At 35.8% G+C, this 18,992-nt stretch overlaps 1 protein-coding gene across 4 annotated transcripts in view; it reads right to left on the reverse strand.

Moving 5' to 3' along the window:
• Positions 1 to 4,129: 4,129 nt before the first annotated feature.
• The window catches only part of LOC110457180 (angiotensin-converting enzyme-like), a 32,607-nt gene continuing 17,744 nt past the window's right edge, over positions 4,130 to 18,992 (reverse strand). The window contains exons 8-13 of one of the 4 annotated variants that reach the window (XM_021508332.1): positions 8,796 to 8,920; positions 7,446 to 7,544; positions 7,058 to 7,202; positions 6,758 to 6,856; positions 5,558 to 5,680; positions 4,130 to 5,278 (exon numbers count right to left, since the gene is read on the reverse strand). In XM_021508332.1, coding sequence (XP_021364007.1) covers positions 4,999 to 5,278; positions 5,558 to 5,680; positions 6,758 to 6,856; positions 7,058 to 7,202; positions 7,446 to 7,544; positions 8,796 to 8,920 — 871 coding nt within the window. In that variant the 3' untranslated portion in view covers positions 4,130 to 4,998. Of the gene's footprint in view, positions 5,279 to 5,557; positions 5,681 to 6,757; positions 6,857 to 7,057; positions 7,203 to 7,445; positions 7,545 to 8,795; positions 8,921 to 9,049; positions 9,175 to 16,829; positions 16,955 to 18,992 lie in introns of all 4 variants that reach the window. The other 3 variants (XM_021508331.1, XM_021508328.1, XM_021508329.1) reach the window with 3 other exon arrangements.

Genomic DNA, 18,992 nt, shown 5'->3' on the forward strand with positions numbered 1-18,992 from the left:
TCAATAAAGAATTGAGAATAAAGTTGTTTTACATGTATGTCATATCAAATCATAATGCTATACGCCGGATCTTTTCTCAATACCCTAGACATTCCCATTCATAAGGAACTCTTTACAAGTCATTCGATACATACTTTTATTTTGAAGGTGTAAATATCAGGGTATTTCCCCACCAGTGTTGAGGACAGAGGAGGATTTTGACGCCGGTTCTGAACATCATGTTTCTTCAAACCTGCCTTATATACAGTAAGTAACTGATGCCAATCTTCATTAGCTTAACACATACAGAGTAAAGTCTGGAATTTTATGAATTTTGAAAACAAATCTATGGAATAGCCTTAAGTGTGGATATTACCTGAGCACACATTTACCTTGATTTCAGATTCGATAATTTAAAGGACATTATTGATGTATTTCCATCAATATAACAGAGTATTTGTATAACTACGTTCTTCTTACATTACAGAGATTTCGTTAGCAATATTTTGAAATTCCAATGGCATAAAGCGCTGTGTAGTAAGGGACAACAGCAACAGAAACCACTACATAGATGTGATATCTTTCGGAACTGGATAGCCGGAAGTAAACTAAAGTAAGTCTGCAATTCAGTGATCGCCTATTCTGTACATACAACCTCTACCGTGTGAGGCAACCTATTAAAAGACTGAATACCAGATATATGGGTTTTAAGAATTAAATTTACTCCTAATGAAAATCATATTTACCAAAAGTTGATTTCTACATCATTCTATGTTGGTCAATATCTAAATACAAGAGGTACAAATGTTAGTGCACTAGATATCGTTAAAAGTAATTTTAAATGAACTTTCAATTACATACGTCATCTATTAATTGTATCTACACTAGCCATTAGTGTGTCTACTGAATCCACACCATTTATTAATATCTACACTATCGATAATATATGTCTACTCTTTTAAATATATACACATTTTATTAAATGCATCTATATGAAACCTGAAATGTGTCTACATCATCTATTAAATGGACTAATAGAAATGCAATGTATTTATAGAATAAGATATATCATGAATGGTAATTAGTCATCAGATGTAACTATATGATGATATCAAGAATATGCTCTCCACATTAACAGTATAACACATAGGTTTTGATGGATAGACTTTACCATATCAATAGATATTATTCATTCAACAGAGAGATGTTAGAACTGGGGTCCTCTCGTCCCTGGCAAGACACTTTGAAATTGTTGACGGGTTCAAGGAGGATGAGTGCAAAGCCGTTAGTCGAATATTTAAAACCTTTAACAAACTGGTTGACAAACGAAAATAAGGGACACAGAATAGGTTGGGACGTCAACTGTCCTGAGAATAAAGTATCTGTCGCATCCACAATGTTTCCAGCATCAGCGTGTACTAGTTTGGTATTAGCAATGTTATTGGTTCTCTTGTTGTGATGAATATTAGCGAGTAAACAAGGTCCACTGCAACTCTTTGTTATAAAGGTTAGGGAATTACAATTAAACTTTATTAGTGTGTGTACTTTTTTTGATATTTTATATAATGGACAAATATATATTTCCTCGTATAATAACTGATTTACAGCAATATAAAAAAAAAATGATTTAAACCAACGTCCATGAAAGTTTGAATAAGTCTGAATATTTATAAACCCGCAGTAGCTTTTTATCGGCTATGACTACCTTTTTATATTATCCCGAATAGTTCTTTCTTTGTATCGCCTATTTGTCTATAAGACCACTTGTCTATCAAAAAAATTTGCTTACTCAATCTGACGATATTCATAGATGTTTGAATGTACCTGTATGTATGTATACCCTTACTTATTTTTTTAAATCGATGACACCCTTGCCTATTAATGTTCATTCTGTGTAGTGCATGTATTAATAATTAACTTACATGTCACGTGACGTTTATCAGTATATTTATAAACATGCTGATATAAATCCTGTATCAGTACACCTATCCTGAGACGGTCCCTGTGTTAACTTACCAATCACGAGATGTTTATCAATTTATTTATAAACATTCTTACACATCCCCTGTATTAATATACTTATCATGAGACGTGTATAGTATTAATTTACCAATCACGAGACGTTAACAACTACTTATCGTCAAACGTTCATATTACATGCACATAGATATTCTGAAATGTTCCCTGGAGTAACTTCTGATACGTTCCCTGTTTAATGTTACTTATCCATAGCTGTTCCCTAAATAAACTTGGTAATTCTGAAACGTCCCCGATAATAACGCTCTAATCCCGAGATGTTGCCGTTATCAACTTACTCGGCATGATACGTTTGTCTGTTCTGGCTTACCTACCACGAGTCGGTATTATTTACCGGTTTAGTAGTATGGCTATACGAATTTGCTGATATGGTGATGTTTCCTTTATACATTTTTTATTCAACTATCGTTCGTAGTTCTTTCATCAAAGTCAGTCGCTTATATATGATGTGACATTCTTTCATTCATAAGGGAGAAAGTTTGACGACGTCACAATGATAATTAATTGTGTTAATTACAGTTTGTCTGATGTGTTATATGTTTATCTACGAATTGCTAAATACAAAAAGCAATCCCAATCTGCGAAACTTACCGTAAAATTGTTGAATATTTCTATAAAAATCAAATATATTTCTCCACAACTTTCAACAATATTATCTTTATCTGTGCATAGTTTTTCAAGTAACTACATACCGGGCACATTCACTGGACGAGATTGTTAATCCTGCTGGAATATTAACGCTGTGGTATATTGTTGTTTTCTATTTTAATTAATATTAATGCATTGTTGTATAATTATTGGATAGCACACACTGACGACTCGTGGTGAAACTTTATGTGTATGGTGTAGCTGTAAGATTCATTGAAATAATTAATGACCTGAACATCATGCTTCAGAAGGATAGAAACGCTTTCATAAGTTTACCACCGTAATTAATTGTATCCTGCCATTACCATTTTGCACTTATATCGCTAATACCACATCGATATGTGTTAAGTAATACAGTAGTCATTTTATTGGTGTTTCTATGTTTAATATCCAATTATAAACACAATATGTCATTTTTGTGTGTGCATGTTTAACCGAAGGTTTAAGATATTGATTGCATTGAAACTTTAGTATATGCAACGTACGTACAGTTGTGTGATATTTGGAAATAGGCAAATATGTGTCCATTACCAGCCAATTATATCCTCTCTTGTCTAATAATGTCGAACTATTTAATTTCATTGCCTCTATTTGTGTATATTAATAAACTTTTGAATACATCTTTCTGAGTTGTATGTGTGTGTGCGGTAAGTGTCCTGCTGACTATTTCAGCTGAGTAAAAAGGGAAAAATTAATGCCGTGTCACAGCAATGCAAAGTGTGAATTAATTTCACTGAAATGATTCGTGTCGAGAAGCTACCGTAATCCATCTTGAAAGGGCCATTTGACCTTCTTCCTACTCGGATGACCGTTGCCCACAAGGTGAGTGATGCGGCGGTGTACTCAACCAGGATCACTTTACCTTTGTTTTCAGCTGCAACTACCTATCCTATTATGTGGTATGGGTTGGGTATTACGGTTTTAGTGCTGCCTCAGCACAAAAACGTACACCCTGGAGGTATGAAAGAGGGCACGTGGTAAAGCGACCATAGGTAAGGCTGGTTCACCTTTGTAGGGATTGAATTAAATATATGTGGCATACTTTGACTGGTAGGAATTCGTTCATATTTTTGAAGAGATCAGATAGGGCGCTTTATAAATGTAAAGACACACACTAGAAATCACACAGTTAGCAGAATGCAAGATGTGATTGAAACGTACGTTAAGCCGCATTCTCAAAAATTCATATCTTCTATTTATACGGCTTCCTTATAATGTATAACGAGTGACGTTATGTTTTATTGCATGCAATTGATTACTTGGGTTGGTATAACACTAACATATTGCTCTTCCGGTTTAGTGTGGCTGGCAGTCATAAACCCCCACGTTCTATGATAAAATACATCCCGTGTAGTTACGCGATATAGTATATAGCTAGCGGTGACTGGATGCAAGGTCGTTACCATATATCTACGTGGTTTCATTTCGAAAGCAATAACAAAAAACACAGTAAGGAAAAACAAGATTAACATATAAATCATATATTTAGAAAATACACTCTCGATTTCAAATAGTCTCTGATATGCAATTTTATGATTTTAACAATTAATGTTTACAATATAGATAGTTACAAAAATAACAATAACATCAAAGATGTAACAGGATATACTATATTAGCGTATGTATATCCTGGCAGTTTTTATACTTTGCTATATTAACATATATGTATATAAGGCTCCGGCCATTTAACTATTATCAGACCTTCAAAGCATGAGATGTATGCTTTCTGTGATATTTCATGTATTGTACTATGCAATTGCATGTAATATTTTCAGCAATCTCATAACTTATATTTTAGATGTCATTTATGTTTAATTCATATTACTATGTTTTAAGAAACACTAAGTAAATTTAACACATTTTACTAATATAGAGGAAGGACCCTGAATCAGGTTTTTAATCCTCAATAAATAAAGTTAATTATTAAAAACATCAATCCTTTTATTATCAAACATGCTAACTTCCCAATAAGAGAGAAATCGCTAAAGCTATATTACTGCCGATGTATGAATTGATCAAGTCAAGTTCATATCTGTTTATATGATTAGCGTATAGGCGATAAAGGCGGTTTATTAAATTAACATTGAGATAATAACACAATATATGTACACAATTACCATAATTTGCTTAGCATCAAACATATGCATGCTATGTTGTCATTTGCTACATGAACTGCTTAAGTATAATTGCGAAAGCAGGTCAGCACGATTCGAAATAACATAACTTTAAAGGAAAATGATACTATAGCGAAATACCACTAGCTGTATATCCTTTACACAATGAATAATGCTTGAAATGTCCACACGAAATGAAACAACAAATAATAAGGACTATCTAAACAAAAAGTGTTAACGCCAACAGAACCATACTGGCCAGGAGAGTGGATGGATTGATGTTGCTGGAGGCGGAAGTAGGGCTAGGAGGATAGGGCGACGGAATGTTTGTTGGACAGGATGAACTCCAACCAATGTTCTCTTCCTTGTTCTGTTCCTTCAGCCATTGCAATAATGGATCAAAGTACTCCACCATGGGTAGAACACTCATTTCACGGGATCCAGTTATCACCTCCATGGCGTCCTGCCATGGTTTCGATGAACCCAGCTTCAACATCTCTCTAAGGCGAAGAACAAATACTCAAAATGTATATCAGAAGTGACACGAAGTCAATCACGTCATTTTCATATTAATCATATTTCTATTCCCTTTCGTCGTGATTCCTAACTTTTATCAAACCATTTGCCACGCTAGATGGTTATTTTCTTTGTAGTTTTATATGTATGGTTACCCTATTTACATGTATAAAATACTTNATTAAATCCTTTAAGATATACCCAATCTTCTCACAGCTAATTGATATGTATAATGGCAAACTGTGTAAGGCATCGTAACCAACCTCAACAGATTACCGGCGGATACGTCGCGATAGACATCACATCTGTGTAGTGGCCCCACATATCCGATCTCATCACAAAGCGCTTTGTGCCACTGGAACTGGAGGATGTAGCTGACAAAATACCTAGACAAAGGGTGAAATAAACGCAGTGAGTGACTGAGTATATCTTTCACTACCGTTGATTTTCCTTTCCTCGATAGTAACATACGCCTACCATGCTATAGATGATTCACTAATGCATAGCCTGTCCTACGAGTCGGGGCATCTACAGAATACATGCATCATTTGACTACTATATCACTTATCCATATGATAATCGCCTTGAGAAGATTCGGTCACAGACGTTGCAGAAGAGTGTATGCCATCAGCTGACCTGATTCTCACCTGATTACGAATGTCGTGCATGTTATTGAGTTCAGTGGTATATTTTGTCTGGGGGGTAATACATTTTATTTTATGTTACTTTCTTGTTTCATTAACAAAAGGGCACGTTCAGCAAGGGATTTGCTTGACATCTTCCAAATGTTCGAGGAATATCTAATCCCAAGCGAATTAACGAATTTCTATCAACGAGAAAAAAAATATTTTTGAAAAAAAAGATAGCGGAAACCCTAAATAAAAGGGGGAAATCGATTTATACGTATCTAATGATTATTACGAAGGTCATTGGACCCCTTGCAATTAATTATTAGAAATAGATATATTAAAATTTTAATATTTTTCATGCTTCAGGACTAGTTCATTTCAAGTGTATCACTGCAATTTTATCAACTTTCTCAGAGAGTTTGTTTATTCAATAGAATAGCACGACATTATAAATTGGATCATTTGGGTTGTGGACATTTTTCGACAAACATAACGACACTTAAGTGTTACAAACACATAAATGACTTATAACATAGAGATCTTAGAATCACGTTTCGTTAAACACCCTGAAATAGAAGTTTATTAAGATAATTTGTTGTCACATTACAAAAGTAATAATTATATTATGCAGACAGTCCAAAAACTTGTTTCTTATTGTGAACTTTTTAATTTGATGTTCTTCATCTTTAAAGCAACGTAACAATTCAATCATGCTGCGTTATTTGTCTTTATTGACTTACTAATGGGCGGTAAACGTGAGCATATCATTTGTGTTTACAGGGTAAATCTCGATAGCTAGGTGTTAAAATACTTCAAAAAGACTAATAGACTTGCCTTATATATGGGGTATTGCCTGGAATATGATACTTTGCTCCAGGATCAAAATCATCCTCTGATCTTTCAATTGGAGGTGATATACCTTGATATTGACATCTGAAGATAAAAATAGTACACAATGTGTTCAACGATAACCCTTCACGCGTAGAATATACGAAAAAAATATCGTGATGCTAAAAGTTATTTCACTTCACTTATATCATGACAATTATGTCAGGGAAAATTATACATCTTTCTGAGAGTCATTTATTTAAGTAAACAAATATTTTGTCTTGTTTGAACAGTCCTACAGCTTACCGTAGATCCCACCAGTCATGGTTGTATGTTCCTGGAGTTGTTGCCCCTTTAAACACGCTCCAGCGCCATTGATCAATCAGGTAGCCAAAAGGTAGAAAAGCGACCTTATCAAGAGCCATCTTAAGTAAGAAGTTCAGGTCACTCTCTGCATGTGAGGTTCGAATTACAAAAAAAAGTCACAAAATGAATACAACATTTAAAAACAAAATGGAAACAAAACCAAAAAATGTTTGTCTTGAGTGAAATATTGTCGTAAATCTTGAAAACAAATGATTTTTTTTGTTTTCAATTCAACATACTTTCGACGAGTCATTACTTAACTCATAGAACGTATTCATTTTGAAGATGCTCAACACATTAAACTACACAGTGATAATAATGTACGTACTATTATCCGTTGGTATTTCGTCTAGCAGCCCAATCGCCTTCATGTGTTCAGGAGTTTGGAACGACAGACTCACGATATCAGCCATGCCCTCGTGGAAACCTGCCGTACATTTCATACAGTGGTTAATAATATAGCGAAAACAATTCGTAATCTTTAAAAAAAATCAGAGAAAAATACGCATATACATTAGAAAAAGAATATAAGACGTCAAATAAATATGGGAACAATGCGAACTTAAAATTTCAACAAGTAAATAATACAAGTATTTTGAATACGTCATATATTAATTTGTGGATCGCTTTATCTCATTATATTTTTTGGTTCAAACATAATAGCTCATTTAATGTATGAATTAATGATAAGTTTTCAAATTTGTCTTGCATACATTATCTAGAAACAGTCACATGCAAAAAGATGTATTGCTATAGAATAAAATCAACAGAAACTATAAGCATGCTTCATTTTCAATATCACACAAGCTTACATAATATACATATGATTATATGATGTTAAGTTGTTTAATCATGCAGAAATAAATTGCCATAAAGCAAAATGCGCATATTGCTGCTAAAAACTGGGTCGTCACGAAATATTTTTTAAACGGATTCTTTTTTCTTTCAGGTAATAGGTGACAAGTTTATATATAATGGGTTGTTTTATAGAGCACAATAAGACGAACCGTGTGCAATGATTTTCAGCTTTAGTTTATCACAGTTAAGCACTATGTTTCTGCTTCTTGCCAAAGTTTCCCTCTCAATGAATGGTACAAATAGTGAATTTAAAACACTACAAAAGACACTTTCAAATCTAATATTATCGTGATGGTAACACGGACACTAAATGTGCTTCGCGATCAGATTGTGGATGTCTAGGCTTCATTCAGTTTTATCAATATTCATTACATCAAAGCTATTACATTTGTTTTACTAAGATATTGTTCTTTTTATCAACTTGCAATTTGTCCATATGTTTAAATAGTTGTTGACCAAGCAAAACATATGCATGATGAGTAATTTGTCAGTATGACTCGCATACTTTGTGATTTAACTTACCTTTATAGTATGATATATTACGTCACATGGTATACCTCTAGGTAAACCATTGACCCTACTGGTTTGGTATGTATTGCAATATATCCGAGAAGAAAACAAAATGATGTGATTTTATGATAATCAGCAGAAAAATAGAAATGTAGGTTCTAATCATTTCTTATACTCAACGCAAAACACCCTCTTTGTGTATTTAAAGAATTTCATTAATGATACATATTTGAAAAAGGAAAAAATCTACAACTAAATGTGAAATTATCCATGACTATACTACGGCTGTAAATAACTAAGTGGACATTACCAGGGTTAGCTCCCCTGCGGAAGAGAACGGGCTGATTGACGTATGTTAAGTAATAGATCACGTGTCCCATCTCATGGTGAACGGTAAGAAGTTGACTTTCTGTAACCGTTGTACATTGCTTAATCCTACAAATAAATAAAGCATAGCTCTCCACAATTTTTTTCTTACTGTTTGTAAATGCAGCTAATATCTAAAGAGTATAAATAAACAAAGCGTGTCGTCATATGTCGACCAGGGGAGAGTTAAGCAGTTACCCGTATTAGCTCCATCACGAAAAATAACAGGTTGATTGACGTAGGCTAAAAAATAGATCACGTGACCCATCTCGTGATGAACTGTGAGGAATTGACTCTCTGTCAGTGCCGTGCATTGTTTAATCCTACAACGAAAAATCTTGCAATGTCCATTTTTTAAACAAATTGCAATTATCCATTGTATGTAATGATTTATACTGCAACTTCATATGAATCAATTAATCAGAGAAGAAGTTTACTGCTGTAAAAAATATAATCAAGGCGTTTTGTAAGCGTGGTTTGATAACCAAACAATATTTTGAAATGGAAAATGTTTTTTGAAATAACTTATTACATGGGGGTTAGTGATTTGTGATATTGACTCGGAGTTTGGATCATTATCACATGGGGGTCAGTGATTTGTCATATTGACTCGGAGTTTGGATCATTATCACATGGGGGTTAGTGATTTGTGATATTGACTCGGAGTTTGGATCATTATCCTATGGGGGTCAGTGATTTGTGATATTGACTCTGAGTTTGGATCATTATCACATGGGGGTCAATGATTTGTGATATTGACTCGGAGTTTGGATCATTATCACATGGGGGTTAGTGATTTGTGATATTGACTCGGAGTTTGGCTCATTATCACATGGGGGTCAGTGATTTGTGATATTGACTCGGAGTTTGCATCAGGAATGATATTTCAAAAAATATTTATTTATCCCTTTTCACGGATTTTCCTGATGCTAAACTTGCACTTACTTCTCAGTAAGGAAGCAGTTGTTTGAGTAAGGACAATGACATGTATTAAAATTTCGGGGAAATAATCAAAAAAGTTGAACCCTGATGCTGAAGCGTATCTCTTCGGTCGGCTGGCAGCTGAAGGCTAGTAATAATTAATACATCTTAAGGTGATTTACCTCAATAAAGAATTGAACTTTGTTGACAAATAAAATGAATAGCTATGATTTCAACAGACGAAAGGTACGAAGGAATTAGTCGGAAAATATTTACATGTTACACTAAAAAAAATACATACACTCCTGCTCTTGCCTATGTTAAACCTGTTTCCGGCTAATTGGAAGAAACCCCGAATAAGGCAATTGTTAACAGTATGGATATAAATATTCCTTCATTTGTAGATATTTTTTACATGATTCGATCTTCTTACCATCATATACATATGCTTTTAGTTGTGATTAAATCTTATTTGATACAAGTGATAATTCGTTGTCTTCTTGATAAGTTAAAACTGCTTATCGATTCATTCAATATCCTATTTATCTTTTGATGGGCATAACATAAGAAGATCAGCATCTGATTTACTTAAGCTGTTAGAGTAATTTCTATAATTATTGATTCAGAGATATAAAGTAACAGATTACTGGAGTTATTTCCATTTTGAATATCTCACAACCACGCGACGCGGTTTTATTACACGATATTCAAAAGACTTGAGATGTGGGACATTTCAGTTTTTGAAAACTTGATGTAATGTAAAAAGTCATATTATTCATTTTTATAAAATTACAAAAAATAATATGGTAATATGTTTAGAATCATAAAAAACTGTGCAATCGAATAATTACATGGCATGAGGAAAATATAGTTATTAACAATAACAGACAGCCAGAACGTCTACAAGGGTTATTGCTACTTCACAACTAAAAGGTTTCGAACCTAATGCGTCTGAAGCAAAGTGAAATATACCAAGACCCAGTTTCTGCATTTTCATTGTGGGAGGAGAAAACAATACCTTCAATAGTGAATTCCAATTTAAATTCAAGATAGCGGTACTGAAATGTTATTTATGTATTGATCCGTCAAGCATATTTCCTGTACATTGCACCGTTTGCTAGAACCTTAAAACGTTTCCATAAGATATTTGATATGTTAATTACTAATTAAGTATGTTATGTTCAAACAGCGTGCAATATCGCCTCTATTAATTCGTGAAACAGCAGACTTCATACTGAACTTAAATAAATGAGAAGAGATGCCATATTATAGGTTAATTCTGGCCAAGTGTCAAACACAGAACCACAACGGGACACATCACCAATACTAGACTTCAGTATACATTTGGTGATTTTAGCATTATACACAACACCAATACTAGTTAGTGATTTGTGATATTGACTCGGAGTTTGGCTCACGCATCAGTAAATATTTGGTGATTTTAGCATTATACACAACACCAATACTAGACTTCAGTATACATTTGGTGATTTTAGCATTATACACGCATCAGTAAATATTTGGTGATTTTAGCATTATACACAACACCAATACTAGACATCAGTAGACATTCGATGGTTCCTGTTATACACAGCAACATTAGAAGACATAAGAACACACCGCATGGTTCTAGTCGGTACACACAACATCAATAAGAGACATATTACTGTATACCGGGAACTTTTCACCGAATACAACTTTCTCCCATGAATTCAATGTTTCTACAGTGTAACTTTCGCCCTCTCCCATGAATTCAATGTTTTCCCAGTGTAACGTTCGCCCTTTCCCATGAATTCAATGTTTCTCGAGTGTAACTTTCGCCCTCTCCCATGAATTTAATGTTTCTCCAGTGTAACTTTCGCCCTCTCCCATGAATTCAATGTTTCCCTAGTGTAAACTTCACCCTTTCCCATGAATTTGATGTTTCCCAAGTGTAACTTTTGCCCTCTCCCATGAATTCAATGTTTCCCGAGTGTAACGTTCGCCCTCTTCGAAGAATACAATGTTTCCCAAGTATAACTTTCGCCCTTTCCCATGCATTTAATGGTCTACCAGTGTAACTTTCGCCCTTTCCCATACATTTAATGTTCTACCAGTGTAACTTTCGCCCTTTCCCATGCATTTAATGGTCTACCCGTGTAACTTTCGCCCTTTCCCATGCATTTAATGGTCTACCGGTGTAACTTTCGCCCTTTCCCATGCGTTTAATGTTCTACCAGTGTAACCAATAGAACATAAATCTCTCGATATAATGCCCCTTTAAACTCTTTAACTCTTTAAATCAAAAATGCGTATACTATATTTTCACGTTACGGTATATTTTGCGTAAAAATACACAATCGCAAATATATTAATCTCGAAATACTATGATATACATCTCACAGTAGCACGGATAACACATAATATATTGATTGTCGTTATTATAAACTGTTCCCAGGTAGCTTGTTCTCAAATATTTCAACAACACGAAATTCAAAATATATATTTTTATAGCTGCTGATTGGTAACTTGTACTAAGTGAGCGTAGGTCTACAGTAAAACGTAGGTCTATAGTAAAGAGTAGGCTAGAAGACCTGTAGAACAGTGTCAGTCCAGAGTAAAACGTAGGTCTACAGTAAAGAGTAGGCTAATAGACCTATAGAACAGTGTTAGTCCACAGTTAAACGTAGGTCTACAGTAAAGAGTAGGCTAGTAGGCCTATAGAACAGTGTTAGTCCACAGTAAAACGTAGGTCTACAGTAAAGAGTAGGCTAGTAGGCCTTTAGAACAATGTTAGTCCACGTTAAAACGTAGGTCTACAGTAAAAATAGGCTTATAGGCCTATAGAACAGTGTTAGTCCACAGTAAAACGTAGGTCTACAGTACAGAGTAGGCCAGTAAACCTATAGAACAGTGTTAGTCCACCGTAAATTGAAGGACTACAGTAAAGAGTAGGCTAGTAGACCTATAGAACAGTGTTAATCCACAGTAAAACGTAGATCTAAAGTAAAGAGTAGGCTAGTAGGCCTATTGAACAGTGTTAGTCCACAGTTAAACGTAGGTCTACAGTAAAGAGTAGGCTAGTAGGCCTATAGACCCCTGTTAGTCCACAGTAAAACATAGGTCTACAGTAAAGAGTAGACTAGTAGACCTGAAGAACAATGTTAGTCCACGTTAAAACGTAGGTCTACAGTAAAAATAGGCTTATAGACCTATAGAACAGTGTTAGTGCACAGTAAAACGTAGGTCTACAGTAAAGAGCAGGCTAGTAGACCTATAGAACAGTGTTAGTCCACAGTAAAACGTAGGTCTACAGTAAAAAGTAGGCTAGTAGATGTTAGTCCACGTTAAAACGTAGGTCTACAGTAAAAATAGGCTTATAGACCTATAGAACAGTGTTAGTGCACAGTAAAACGTAGGACTACAGTAAAGAGCAGGCTAGTAGACCTGTAGAACAGTGTTAGCCCACAGTAAAACGAAGGTCTACAGTAAAGAGTAGGCTAGTAGACCTACAGAACAGTGTTAGTCCACAGTAAAACGTAGATCTACAGTAAAGAGTAGGCTAGTAGACCTTTAGAACAGTGTTAGTGCACAGTAAAACGTAGGACTACAGTAAAGAGTAGGCTAGTAGACCTATAAAACAGTGTTATTCCACAGTAAAACGTAGGACTACAGTAAAGAGTAGGCTAGTAGACTTGTAGAACAGTGTTAATCCACAGTAAAACGTAGATCTAAAGTAAAGAGTAGGCTAGTAGGCCTATAGAACAGTCCACAGTAAAGAGTAGGCTAGTAGGCCTATAGAACAGTGTTATACAACAGTAAAACGTAGGTCTACAGTAAAAAGTAGGCTAGTAGGCCTATAGAACAGTGTTAGCCCACAGTTAAACGTAGGTCTATAGTAAAGAGTAGGCTAGTAGGCCTATAAAACAGTGTTAGTCTAGAGTAAAACGAAGGTCTACAGTAAAAAGTAGGCTAGTAGGCCTATAGAACAGTGTTAGCCCACAGTTAAACGTAGGTCTATAGTAAAGAGTAGGCTAGTAGGCCTATAGAACAGTGTTAGCCCACATTTAAACGTAGGTCACAGTAAAGAGCAGGCTAGTAGACCTATAAAACAGTGTTATACCACAGTAAAACGTAGTTCTAAAGTAAAGAGTAGGCTAGTAGGCCTATAGAACAGTGTTAGCCCACAGTTAAACGTAGGTCTATAGTAAAGAGTAGGCTAGTAGGCCTATAGAAAAGTGTTAGTCTAGAGTAAAACGAAGGTCTACAGTAAAAAGTAGGCTAGTAGACCTATAGAACAGTGTTAGTCCACAGTAAAACGTAGGTCTACAATAAAGAGTAGGCTAGTAGACCTATAAAACAGTGTTATCCCACAGTAAAACGTAGGTCTACAGTAAAAAGTAGGCTAGTAGACCTATAGAACAATATTAGTCCACGTTAAGACGTAGATCTACAGTAAAAATAGGCTTATAAGCCTATAGAACAGTGTTAGTCCAGAGTAAAACGTAGTTTTACAGTAAAGAGTAGGCTAGTAGGCCTATAGAACAGTGTTAGTCTAGAGTAAAACGAAGGTCTACAGTAAAAAGTAGGCTAGTAGGCCTATAGAACAGTGTTATACAACAGTAAAACGTAGGTCTACAGTAAAAAGTAGGCTAGTAGGCCTATAGAACAGTCCACAGTAAAGAGTAGGCTAGTAGGCCTATAGAACAGTGTTATACAACAGTAAAACGTAGGTCTACAGTAAAAAGTAGGCTAGTAGACCTATAGAACAATATTAGTCCACGTTAAGACGTAGATCTACAGTAAAAATAGGCTTATAGGCCTATAGAACAGTGTTAGTCCAGAGTAAAACGTAGTTTTACAGTAAAGAGTAGGCTAGTAGGCCTATAGAACAGTGTTAGCCCACAGTTAAACGTAGGTCTATAGTAAAGAGTAGGCTAGTAGGCCTATAGAAAAGTGTTAGTCTAGAGTAAAACGAAGGTCTACAGTAAAGAGTAGGCTAGTAGGCCTATAAAACAGTGTTAGTCTAGAGTAAAACGAAGGTCTACAGTAAAAAGTAGGCTAGTAGGCCTATAGAACAGTGTTAGTCTAGAGTAAAACGAGGGTCTATAGTAAAGAGTAGGCTAGTAGGCCTATAAAACAGTGTTAGTCTAGAGTAAAACGAAGGTCAACAGTAAAGAGTAGTCTAGTAGACCTTTAGACCAGTATTAGCCCACATTTAAACGTAGGTCTACAGTAAAGAGTAGGCTAGTAGGCCTATAGAACAGTGTTAGTCCACAGTAAAACGTAGGTCTATAGTAAAGAGTAGGCTAGCAGACCTTTAGAACAGTGTCAGTCCGGAGTAAAACGTAGGTCTACAGTAAAGAGTAGGCTAGCAGGCCTATAGAACAGTGTTAGCCCACATTTAAACGTAGGTCTACAGTGAAGAGTAGGCTAGTAGACCTATAGAACAGTGTTATACCACAGTAAAACGTAGGTCTACAGTAAAAAGTAGGCTAGTAGACCTATAGAACAGTGTTATACCACAGTAAAACGTAGGTCTACAGTAAAGAGTAGGCTAGTAGGCCTATAGAACAGTGTCAGTCCAGAGTAAAACGTAGGTCTACAGTAAAGAGCAGGCTAGTAGACCTATAAAACAGTGTTATACCACAGTAAAACGTAGGTCTACAGTAAAGAGTAGGCTAGTAGACCTATAGAACAGTGTTAGTCCACAGTAAAACGTAGGTCTACAGTAAAGAGTAGGCTAGTAGGCCTATAGAACAGTGTTAGTCCACAGTAAAGCATAGGTCTACAGTAAAGAGTAGGCTAGTAGGCCTATAGAACAGTGTTAGTGCACATCTAAACGTAGGTCTACAGTAAAGAGTAGGCTAATAGACCTATAAAACAGTGTTTAACCACAGTAAAACGTAGGTCTACAGTAAAAAGTAGGCTAATAGACCAATAGAACAGTGTTAGTGCAGAGTAAAACGTAGATCTAAAGTGGAGCGAAGGTCTACAGTGAAACTGCAGTACAGTGTAGGTCTGCAGTACAGTGTAGGTCTACAGGTACAGTGAAGGTCTATAGTACAGCGAAGGTCTACAGTACAGTGTAGGTCTACAGTACAGTGAAGTTATACAGTACAGTGTAGGTCTACAGTAAGGCACAGGCCTACAGTACAGTATAGGTCTACAGTACAGTGAAGGTCTACAGTACAGCGTAGGCCTACAGTACAGTATATGTCTACAGTACTGTGAAGGTCTACAGTACAGTGAAGGTCCACATTACAGCGAAGGTCTACAGTACAGTGTATATCTACAGTACAGCGAAGGTCTACATTACAGTGTAAGTCTACAGTACCGTGAAGGTCTACAGTACAGTGAAGGTCTACAGTACAGTGTAGGTCTACAGTACAGTGTAGGTCTGCAGTAAGCCGCTGGCCTACAGTACAGTATAGGTCTACAGTACCGTGAAGGTCTACAGTATAATGAAGGTCTACAGTACAGTGAAGGTCTACAGTACAGTGTAGGTCTGCAGTACAGTATAGTTCTGTAGTACAGTGTAGGTCTGCAGTACAGTGTAGGTCTACAGTACAGTGTAGGTCTACAGTACAGTATAGTTTTGCAGTAGAGTGTAGGTCTGCAGTACAGTGAAGGTCTACAGTACAGTGAAGGTCTACAGTACAGTGTAGGTCTACAGTGAAACATAGGTATACGTAACCCTGATCTTTAATGTGCTGTTAGGATATTTTGACGACCTCTTAACGTGCTACTGGAGAAAATCAAACCAAATTTAAACGTGCTTCTAGAGAAAACCAAACAAAATATAAACGTGCTACTAGAGAAAATCAAACCAAACTTAAACGTTCTATTAGAGAAAATGTAACCAATGCTAAACGCTCCACAAAAGATAATGACATACACGCTGCACTTGATGGATAATGAAATGGAGAAATGCATACGCTTAGATAGGGACTGATTAGTCGGAAATATTAAATTATGCCAACGGCCATAAACACAGCAATGTTATACAAGATAAATAATTCACAGAAAATAAACAAAGCGTATTGTCATATATCGACCAGAGGAGAGAAGCAATTACCCGTATTAGCTCCATCACGAAAAATAACAGGTTGATTGACGAAGGCTAAAAAATAAATCACGTGACCCATCTCGTGATGAACTGTGAGAAGTTGGCTTTGTGTCAGTAACGTGCATTGTTTAATCCTACAACGAAAAACTGTCACTGGACACAAACAAATTGCAATTATTCATATTACATAACCACTAATTCTGCAACTTTATATGAATCAGACCAGGAATGATATTTCATAAAAAATATAATTATTCCTTTTCACGGATTTTCCAACGCTAAATTTCCACTTACGTCTCTGGAAAAAAAGCAATTGTTTGAGTTAGGACAATGACATGTATTAAAGTCTCGGGGCAATAATCAAGACCCAAACATTACAAAATAAAATCACACAAGTACATGATATAAACGATAACCAAATACCTACTACTAAATTTGAACCCTGACGCTAAAGCGTATCTCTTCGGTCGGCTGGCAGCTGAAGCCTAGTAATAATTAATACATCTTCAGGTGATAATTCTGAATAAAGAACTGAAATTTGTTGTCAAAAACGATTAGTTGTAATTTCAATGATCGAACGGTACTAGGGAATTAGTCGTTTAATATTTACATGTTATACTTAAAAGAAGTGCATACTGCTTGTATCTGTCATCAGCAAGGACACTGCTTTGGGCACAGAGTTTTCGATTGCCTATGCAAAACTTGTTTGTGACTAATTGGAGGGAAACCCTTACAAGGCAATTGTTAACAGCATGGATATAAATATTCCTTCATTTGTAGATATTTGTTACATGATTCGATCTTCTTACCATCATATACATATGCTTTTAGTTGTGATTAATTCCTAATCGATACAAGTGATAATGCATTGCCTCCTAGATAAGTTAAAACTGCTTATCGATTCATGCCATATCCTATTTATCTTGTACTGGTCATAGCATATGAAGATCTACATCTTATTTACTTAAGCTGTTAGAGTAATTTCTATAATTATTGATTCAGAGATATATGAATTCTATGTTTCCCCAGTGTAACTTTCGCCCTCTCCCTTGACTTCAATATTTCCCCAGTGTTACTTTCGCCCTCTCCAATGAATTCAATATTTCCCAAGTGTAACTTTCGACTTCTCCCATGAATTCAATGTTACCCCAGTGTAACTTTCGTCCTCTCCCATGAATTAAACATTTCCCCAGTGTAACTTTCGTCCTCTCCCATGAATTCAAATTCAATATTTCCCAAGTGTAACTTTCGCCCGCTCCCTTGACTTCAATATTTCCCCAGTGTTACTTTCACCCTCTCCCATGAATTAAATAGTTCCCCAGTGTAACTTTCGTCCTCTCCCATGAATTCAAATTCAATATTTCCCCAGTGTAGCTTTCGCCCTCTCCCATGAATTCAATATTTCCCAAGTGTAACTTTCGCCTTCTCCCATGAATTCAATATTTCCCCAGTGTTACTTTCGCTCTCTCCCATGAATTCAATATTTCCCCAGTGTTACTTTCGCCCTCTCCCATGAATTAAATATTTCCCCAGTGTAACTTTCGCCCTCTCCCATGAATTCAATATTTCCCCAGTGTAACTTTCGTCCTCTCCCATGAATTCAATATTTCCCCAGTGTAACTTTCGCCCCCTTCAATGAATTCAATATTTCCCCAGTGTTACTTTTGCCCTCTCCCATGAATTCAATATTTCCCCAGTGTTACTTTCGCCCTCTCCCATGAATTCAATATTTCTCCAGTGTTATTTTCGCCCTCTCCCATGAATTCAATGTTTCCCCAGTGTAACTTTCGCCCTCTCCCATGAATTCAATGTTTCCCCAGTGTTACTTTCGCCCTCTCCCATGAATTCAATGTTTCCCCAGTGTAAACAGTGTATACATCTCACAGATCTCACAGTAGCATCTCACTCCCCAGTCAGTAGCATCTCACAGATCTCACAGATCTCACAGTAGCACGGACAACACATAATATATTCTACTTGTGTAATATATTGACTTTCAGGAAAGAAACATCTTTCGTTTCAGTAGATTTTAAAGAAAGTCGACAGTCACGTTTTTTCGGTAGAAAATGTCATATATGCGATATTTTACAGTTTTATCACAATCAAATCATGTTACTGTTTTCAATAAAGAGGTGTGTGCGTATAGAAAACAAATATGAAATTAATGTGCTA

The sequence above is a fragment of the Mizuhopecten yessoensis genome, unplaced genomic scaffold (genome assembly GCF_002113885.1).
Source record: "Mizuhopecten yessoensis strain PY_sf001 unplaced genomic scaffold, ASM211388v2 scaffold9035, whole genome shotgun sequence".
NCBI lineage: Eukaryota > Metazoa > Mollusca > Bivalvia > Pectinida > Pectinidae > Mizuhopecten > Mizuhopecten yessoensis.